This window comes from Blennius ocellaris (assembly GCF_963422515.1).
Source record: "Blennius ocellaris genome assembly, chromosome: 14".
Taxonomy (NCBI): Eukaryota; Metazoa; Chordata; class Actinopteri; order Blenniiformes; family Blenniidae; genus Blennius; species Blennius ocellaris.
In genome coordinates, this window is record NC_137663.1 from 20,034,711 (window position 1) to 20,044,344 (window position 9,634).

The following is a 9,634-nucleotide window of genomic DNA, read 5'->3' on the forward strand; positions in this document are numbered from 1 at the left end:
TCGTCATTCCGAGAGAAAACATGATTGTTTGTGAGAGAGATTCAGATGGTTACTTGATAGGAAGGAGGCAGGTTTGACATCAATGCATAAATACCTCTCGCAAAAAACCCCGATTTCAATCCAGTTAAAGCAGCACGTTTCTTTTTCCGTTTCACACTGGATTCAAACATGTTTTTAAAATCTGTCCATCATCTGCACTTCAAGTACACAGTGTGGACACACAGCGGCAGAGAGGAGCCCTATGAAGTGAGGAAACGTAAGATCATACACCATTTTCCACAATAATTCTCAACATCTTTGAGTTCATAACAGTTTTATTTATAAATAGCAGATACACAATGCCTGGGTAGAAAAAAAAAAATCTACTTACAAATCATTTGTAGAAGAAAGTGGATTCTGCTCGTTCCAATTCATTAGGATGAGAATAAAAAACAAGGCCATATGAAAAAGTCCTCGTTTTCCAAAGTTTCACTATATGATTATTGCTTTTAGTTGAGAGACACTTCAGAGACTTTGTACACTTTGGTGATTACAATTTCCACCTCATCTCCTCCGAGGTGACAAAGGTCCAAGATGCACACAACATGGGTGTCCTCCAACTCGCCGGCAGTCGCCACTATCTCGTCTGGAAGGCAGAAAGCAAAAGTTCAGCCTAAATCTGATGAGTCACAGATGAAACGGTGCGGGTCTGGCTTCGAGCGCGAGCTTGACTTACGTGGCTCAGGAAGAGCTTGTTCACTGTGGCTGGCCGCGTCGACGAGAGGGCAGAGGAAACCCGAGGACAGGCAGGACAGCATGGTGTTGCCGTGGGGGTCCTGAGGAAGGCCGACAGTCCGCGGATCATCAGAGCTCACAACAGGAGAATACGCGGCATCGACGGCTATCCGTTTGTTAATGCCTGTTGGGGAAAGATAAGAATAATGATTAGATATTTTGTAGTTGCGTTTCTTACGCGTGTAGGCCCATACATTAGGGGGCATTAATATAGAAGGTGAAAATGTTAGTTTAAAGAAGTAGGGCAATGTTCATTAAACAGAGCTCTACGGTCTGTAGGGTTTTTCTAAAGGTGATTCAGACCTCCGGCTGGGTGACATAGTTTCCACTGACAGCAGGTCTCCACCTACGAGTGACTCACTAATGACGTAAAAGGAATATAATCACACAAAAGAAGGGCAGTAAGCTGGGGTTATTAGGGATGAATGAATAAGACGGCAGTTTTTTTCCCCCCCCTCTTTGATATGATTAGCTATGAAATCCTCCATTAACCAAGTAAGTCAGAGTGTCCTCACATCTACTACATAAATAATCTGACACACTTTCTACGACCTTTCTCTTATTCCAGTGACAGCTGAATGAAGGCTTGTCTCAACAAACGACTCAATGCAGTTTACCTAGTATGGTTACTTGGTAGAATCCTGAGCAGTTGGTCGGAGGGACGGCGTCGGCGGCGTCGTCCGGGTGCCACCGTGTCGGCTGCAGGTTACCGCACTGCAGGAGGGCGTCTTTCTCTTCCAGCGCGAACCGTCGAGCGATGCTGTCCTGGTAGAGGCCGCCGTCAGACAGATGCTCAGACACTTCTTGGCGCTGTGTTGCCCAGCTGCTGCTTTCCCAAGATAAAGCATTTGAGTCTGGTGGAAGACAAACACACGAGCATGACAGCAAGCCACAAAGCACTCTGCAGTGGAGACGAAGCTCCAGTTACTCACCTCTGCTTTGATTTTGTGTTTCGACACGCTCCTCATAGGCAGAGTCACAGTTGTCGTCTTCTACATTCTCATATGCAAGCCTTCTGCTGGGGCAGACAACTATGAGCACAAAGCAGTGAGAAGATTTCATTGACGCAAATTTGCATTTATTTCACTTGCCTTTTAGCTGAAGTGCCACCATTATTCGAGGACTGTGCAGCTTTTCTGGAAAACACGCCACGATTTGAAGAAATTTGCATGAAGCGTTAACACACTTCCACAATATTAAAATGTGCGAGTGTGAAATCAAATTATACCTGATAAGAACTCTTCTTTTCCCTCTTCCTGTTGAGCTGCAGTCAGAAGACGGGGAGGGTAAACGGTTCTCCTGCTCCGCCGCTGAGGACTGACTGTGTTGCTCCGATACTGCCTGCTCACACACAAACAATTAACCATGGATGTTTGCCTTTTTACCACCACTTCGGGAATTATGCTTTTAAACTGAGGCCAGCTACTTCTTCGTCCTCCGGTCGATGTGAATGCGGGGTTTTCGGCCTTCCCATGTAGCGCACTGCGGTGATTTGTCCCTGAATTGCAAGTTTTTTATGCTCCCTGTATTGCAGCAACGCCAACTCTTGCTTCAAATCCTCTGCTGAAACCAGGGGAACTTGAGCTGAAAGGAAAAAAATATTATCTCAAAATAAAACAAAAACTAAGGCATGTGAATGAATATTAACAGTCTAAATATAATATTCCCTCCACTCACCTGAGCTGTCTGCCACTGACTGTGGAAATGTTCTTGGGGGATGAGGGTAACAATAATGGCCGCCGACAGCCGTCTTCTGGAGCACGACATTGTCCTTCTGGGTTTTGGTCCACTGAATGAAGTCCTTCACTCTTGGATCGCTCACATATGGCTGACCTTTGTGGCAGCCTGATGTGAACGCAGATGTTACACTCAACTTAAAACATTGCCACCACCAAAACTTTCGGAGTGGCTTCCCGTCACAGACGCCTTTACCTGTGACGAACATCTCGGTCTCGCAGCTGCTCGTGAGGAACGGCAACGAGCCCTCTACGTGGCAGACTCGCATCTGAGTGCAGACCAGGTAGGTCACTGAGGGGAGGGGAGAGGAGAAACTGTTGCATCAGAGAAATGACAAGTCTTGGTCGGTGTTGCCATCGGATTCAAGTCGCCAGCGGACTTACTCGGACAAATCCGACTGAAAATGTCCATTTGAGAAGATGAAAAAAGCTCCAGGACAAAAGGGCGGTCAGATGTTCCATCCAGAGCGTGAACCCAGCGATACGTCCAGTATTTTTCTGGGCCTAGAAAGTAAACACACTCGATCAATAACATTTAAAAAAAATTAATAAATTAAACCGACTTCAACCCATTTTATGCGACACTTTCTCACCCTTATTCACTTTGCTCTTGATTCTTTCCACACGACCAACAAATGTCACCAAACCAATGACATCACAAGCTGCATTGTTGGCTAGTTTCTCCAACTCCGACCTGTAAAGAGTCACGTATAGAAGAGAGAGCAGTAACAATTGAAAAAAAAACTTGAGTATTTCTAGATGAAGAAGTAGGCAGTGATGGACTGGAGGTTCGGAGCAGTGAGTTTATAAAACCATGCAATAAAACTTGACTGAGTTCAAACATGATGATTGTTTACCGTATTTGGAAGATTCAACACAAACAGAATAATCAGGACTGAACTATTTAGTGTTTTATGTTTGTGACCTTGAGCCTTGTTAATGACATTGTGGATTCGATGGACTCCAATAAACACGGACAAAGAAGTTAAAGCATTTTTGAGTGATGTGCTTTATTGTGGACACGCATTAGAGAAGAAACATATTTACTCCCAACTCCCACTGAGGAAGTTCCTGTACGTTTTATTATGAGAATATGCTTTGTTGTTAAAATGATCATCTTTGGGTTTCTCTCTGGGATAAAAGATGTGAAACTTAACAGTAATAAACCAGCCCAGTTGCATACCTGCTGATGAACTGGTACGAAACATCCGGTAGCATCCACTCAGGCCGGACATTCTTGGGTGGGATCACAGTTATGATTGCAGTTGGCTTGTGACGATTCAAGCAGATTTCTTTAAGAGAGATGAATGCAAATAGAAAAAAGTAATCTATGTGTCACTTTGGTTCATTCAGAGGAAGCAAAAAATGAGTACAAGCAATACAAAGCCTTTTTGAGTATAATATAATAAATAGATTTTTTGTTTGCATAACGAGTTATTAACTATTGACGTCTTTAAAGGATTATGGTTAAGGCTTAAACCTGAAGACTTAAAAAGACAAATAGAAGATGATACAATGTTTTCACACAGACTGTTGAAAAATGTTCAAAATGGAAGATTCATATACGTACCTACAGAGGTAAAGATCTGCATTCTGTGATGGTCCATTTGTGGTCTTGATCGATTCGAATAACTCTGCTTAAGGGTGTAATTTTGGAGGTGCAACACGGTCCCAACAGTCAGTCTCTGGTAAAACTCTGGACAAAGTTCATTCCAAAGCACAAGAGACATTGTGCCACTCTGGTCAGCAACTTCGAAATACGCCTGGCAGGAGACAAAGGTGTGAGCCAAACACGTAAGATACTCGAATGTTTAAAAAAAACAAACAAAGCAAAAATGCTTTGAAAACGAGAATGATGGTGATGATGGGAAAACAAAATCTGATGAGATGAAGAAGGGATGATAGAAAGGCTGAGGTCCACAATTATTATGTGTAAACTCACTTGGTAGGGGTAATCAATCTTGAGCCCAGACCTCCCATAGTATCTTAATCTGGATTTATGAATTATCTTCACCAGGAGAGGAAGACATTTCCATGGGTCCCGAGGGCCGGACTCCAGACTAGAAAGAAGAACGACCCTGGAAACTGTTGAAAGAAAGTTTCACCAATCATCACTGTGGTAATGGAAAGTGACTATCCTGTCATACAAGGCAAATATATTTTTGTTATCATAATGGAGTGATGTGAGCTGGTTTCCTGCCTGCTCGGCACAGTTCAATTAATTATTTATGTAGTTTAATTTGTTTATTGATATAAAATGGAGGTTGCATATCGGGATATCAAACCAGCCAGAGAATCCAATCCAGGGAAGAAATTAACAAATGTTTTTTTTTATCTAAAACAAAAATAACTTCCCTGAGGACACAATTTAAAGTACTGCATCATAAGATCTTTAAGAAAGTTAACAACATGCCACATAACATAACATAACATAACATGTTTGTAGTGTCACTAACAGTTGAAATCGGGAGCTTCAAAATTGTGCTTATGGGAATCTGCTCAAGAGAATATTGGAAGGTTATTTCTAATTTGCTGAAAGGTCCTAATTTAGACTGCAAAGTCCACTTCAGTGATATAAATGTGACATCAACTCAATGCAGGTCACAGTTCAGCAGCTCACCATCAAGCGCTGTATCAGAAGAGGAGGACCCTGAACGCCACATGTCCCCTTCAGGGGCGTCGTTGTTCCACAGAGCCAGGTAGTGCTTCCTGCTCAGCTGAAGGGGAGCGTCCCTCTGCAGCGCCACGCTCCTCTCCATGCCTTGTTTCACCAGCATGGGCAGGGAGCAAACATCATTTACGGCGGACAGGATGGTAGAACTCTCACCACCACACCTGAGCTCCTCAATGCACACGTAGCCGTGACCCAGCCTCCTCTCGTTGTACGCAAAAGAGCACCGCGTGATGTGGATGTCGGCCCCAGTCTTCAGGATGTTTTTGTGCACCAGTTGATTTAAACTGGAGTGGAGGAAACATTTGGCACGCCACACTCCGTCAGTGACCGTCAGGTCGTAGCTGTAGCCCTCGGCCTGCTCTGACAGGTACCTCTGCAGGGAAATGACAGCCACTGGTGCAGCCTCTTCGGCTTCGAGCTTCAGGCAATTTGTACAAGATAATCGATCCAAAATCCTCAGGAGAAAAGACGTCTGTGGGATACCAGTCACCATCGAAGAGCAGGACGAGTTATCTTCCATTGTAGATCATTTATGCTACTGCGGTGTCAACAAACTATCCCGCGTTAGCTTGTTGGCTAACTTTAGCGTCGATTTCATCCGTTACATGCGTTTAAATTTTCTCAAAGAAACGGAAAGTGTCTGAATATGGAAATAAATCGTCTTCTTGTAAGTTGTTCTCAAAAGGAAGTCTATATTTGAGAAAGAATGCACTTCTTTCGCAGTTAGAGCTCCGTTTGGCTAACGTTATAAACAAACGGATGCAGCTTGATTACGTCACAATTTGTAACAAAACGTTTCACGAACACGGACTGGTTTAATAGACACGATTAATGCACGTGTCTCCATAACGCATACTTCAGTCCGTCCTCAAAAGTTTAAAAGTTATACGCTCGGTACATTCACGTTTTTGAAATCCGCGCTGGGACGAAAACAGGAACTCTCGGTGTGACGTCATTCGTGCGACGCATGCACTATGCGCTTGCAAGCGACAATGGTGGCTGGGTCGTGCGTCAACGATGCCTCCATATTGCACCGGGCAACATAATGTTCAGTCAAGTTCAGAATTATTGGGATTAAAGTGTAGAAATGCAACGCCCGAATTTCTCCTGTTAATTGTATCGACATAATAGCATAAAATATGTGGTTGTATGTCAATATAGTGAATTCTCTTGAAATGTATTAACTTTTGTATATGCACCAGATCTCTGTACATCAACATGCAGCTGTTACATTACATTAAATGTCACAATCTGTGTCCCAATTAAAAACTTTTTTAAACTCACGCACGGTTTTCTCATTTTATCACTCGTTTAAACTGTTCTTATGAATTGCTTTAAAAAAAAATTGAGAATCCTTAATGAGTCATAGGCAGTGCTGATTTTTAGGAACATTTACCTTTGATATGTGACCTCTTATTTGAAAGACAGGTTTATGGATAATCAGTCAAATTGCATCAAAAATTGAGAAAAAGTTCATTTTACCATGCAGATACTTTCCATATGGATCAGCCTGTTTAGTTTTCCCAATACTTTGACAAGCTTCTTATCCCAAAGTAAAATATACTATTTTTTTCACTTTAAATTTCTTGATGTTTGTTATGCAGCTTTATTACCTTTAGTATGACTGACTGCAATTTGTATTTGTTTCTTTGTCTCCTGAATTCAATTTCTCATTTGCATTCTGTACAGTAGATGAGCGTCAGCAGGTCGTCAGTTTGGGAAAGCAGGTAGATACATCAAGAGTGCTGTGGACTGCAATATGCCCACATAATGAAATCATCTTCTGGCCTGTCTGTTGGTCGGCTCTTAACCACACACATCAATCACAAGTACATGGGAACAATAACCGCATGTAAAGTATAAGGTTACCTATACAAATAATAGAATCATGCAACTACCGGTACTTCCGACCATTAATACATTTTGCATGTCAGACACACACCCAAAAAATAAAAGAATCCTATTTACATTTATGTAACAGTTTTTTTTTTTTTTTTTATGAAAAACGATATGTATAGCACCGCACTTTGAACATCAACAAAGCCAAGAGAAAGGGTAGTGTTATAATGTCTTAAAGTGAAACTGACAGGCCCACATCCTAGTGAACACTCTGGTCAGATGAGATCGGAGCAACAAGAGTTGTTGTAGCAGGACTTCTCTGATTTCACTCAAGACAACATGTTATGTTATCTCACAAAATGTCATCTTCCTCCTTGAGCTTGAGGTAGCACTGTTGCAGACATGAATTTTATCACTCTTGAAGTGGAAATCTTCCACGTTTCTATGATTATGATCCTCATACAAATGGGCATAATAACAATCACAATTTGGATTATAATCTAACAGTGCCTCACTTCCATTTCCAAATCACCTTGGAAATTGGGGGCAAAACTTCGAATGATTGTGAAGAGATGACTGAATGTAATTATAAACCCCTTTTTCTCACCATCCTTCTGCAGAAAGGCTTCACTGCTCCCTTGTGGTGGAAACATGACATTGACCAACACCTTCATCAGTTAACCAGCAAATAAATGTCAACATGCACACTGCAGACCAGGATGTTTGGCGATGTGTTGGGTGCCATCGGTTGAAGTGTGATGGCGCCATTCATCAGTGTCAGTTGGACTGAACTGGTTGATATGTCAATTCATTCAACAGTGGTTATCTGACAGAGAAATCATTCAGAAACCTACAGTCCCGAGAATAATTGTTAATGTGAAATTTACTAAACACCTTCAGTTTGAGTTAAACATCCCACGTTCGCTTTTATGTCTGTGTCTCAAGCTTAGGACTTGTGGTGCTTAATGAAGCAATACATGAAGAGTCACTGAGAGAGGAAAGAAGAAGGAGTAGCCGGCGTGTTTCAGGAGCAGTTAGTGATATTTGTTGTGTTGTGCACGTGGTGGGTTTGCTGCCTTCCCTCTCACTTTGGCCTGTCGAGGGGGTGGGTGCAAGCCTGGCAGAATCTCCCTCTGCCGATGGCTGAGGTGGATGAAGGGTTGGACTGGTAGGAGACGAGAGGGAAAGGACAAAACTTGATTGGTTCGGTGCAGAAGTTGGCTGTGACGTCACTCTGGGGGAGGAGGAGGAGGCTGGTGTCTGTTGTGATCTCGCCATACATCGCTCCTGAGCGTCATGCAACAACTTTGTAATTGCCCACCTCAGTTGCCATTGCTCAGTTGGATCTTTTATCAGACGCAGCTCACAGGCAACGTGCTTCCCGAAAATCTCCTCGGCATCATTAAAAGAGTTGGATGCAACTTGCCTGAGGATCCGAAGTTTTTCTTCTTCAATTTGCACTTCCCTCTCTTTTGCACTGCACTTTTCCACATACTTGTATGCCCTTCTGCACGGACTCGCACAGGCCTGTTGGAGTTGTGGTTGGGGCGAAGGCACTGGGCTCAGTGGGCCCAGAGTTGAGGGTGCTGAAGATGAGGGCGCTGGCGAAGGAACGTCAGGTTCACCATTCTCTACGTCTTGCTCTGTGTTGATGTCTGGCGTGTCAGGCTGTGGCTCGTGATTCAGCTGGATAAAGGACAGAAAACATACCTGGATGTATGGACTTTTACACCAAACATGACACATTCACGAGGTAATGTTGTAGGTAACTATATGGATATAATTAGATTTAATGTTGACCAACTACACTGAATTGGAAAAACCCACTGTATCCACAAAAGACAATTCGACTGCAAGCAGTCAATTGCTGAGCTGTTATATAATTATAATACATGGTATATGTGTGTCTTTTGTGAAATTGATGGATATAGACATACTTCCAGAGTGCTGAAGGAGTTACGAGGTATTACGTGGGGTTCTAAAAACTCCATGTTCTTCAGGATCCATTTTTGGCGTGGAGTGGCTTGTTTGGGTCCACCTCCGCTCAGTCTGGGACGCAACAGCTTCCCATATTGGGTGCGCAAGGACGTTGCGTGAGTCATGACTTCACCAACTGCGGAGCACAACACTTTATTTAGCGAGCGAAACTAAGTGTTGTGGTCTATTTACAGCGGTGTGTGTGTGTGTTTGTGTTTGCCAACCGTTAAGGTTACTAACCTGGGAGCTGCAATTTCGCCGCTATATTCCTCCATGCTTCGTTCTTCTTAGTGCGGCTGTGGTAAAAGCGGGAGGAAACATCGAAAAGGCAAGGCCTGTCCTGCCATAATTCGACGAAGCGGTCTTCTTTACTATCCCACATACGTTTATTGTGTTTCGGCATTGCAGGTGAAAAAGAAAAGGGTTCAGCGTATTAATAACAACAACGAGTGGATCTGCTTGTGAACGAGGGGCCAGTGTAGTTCCGGTGTCGCGCGGATAAATACGTCACTACATACCGCATTTCTATTGGTTAGTTAACGTGACGTAGTCGGAGCTGCAACCGCGATCACCGGAAATATCAGACACTAGAGCCACGACCAAAGATTAGAATTTCACAACGCTCCCACGATCA

At 43.2% G+C, this 9,634-nt stretch overlaps 1 protein-coding gene across 1 annotated transcript; it reads right to left on the minus strand.

The window, feature by feature from the left end:
* Positions 1 to 395: 395 nt before the first annotated feature.
* On the minus strand, positions 396 to 5,980 carry radx (RPA1 related single stranded DNA binding protein). Its single transcript, XM_080509025.1, has 15 exons — positions 5,131 to 5,980; positions 4,453 to 4,595; positions 4,081 to 4,273; positions 3,694 to 3,802; positions 3,104 to 3,204; positions 2,895 to 3,014; positions 2,707 to 2,802; positions 2,452 to 2,619; positions 2,201 to 2,358; positions 2,003 to 2,115; positions 1,866 to 1,910; positions 1,707 to 1,789; positions 1,392 to 1,628; positions 716 to 898; positions 396 to 625 (listed from the first exon to the last, which is right to left on the minus strand). The coding sequence occupies exons 1-15, from the start codon at positions 5,702 to 5,704 to the stop codon at positions 489 to 491; spliced, it is 2,460 nt and encodes an 819-aa protein (XP_080365151.1). The 5' UTR covers positions 5,705 to 5,980; the 3' UTR covers positions 396 to 488.
* Positions 5,981 to 9,634: the final 3,654 nt, after the last annotated feature.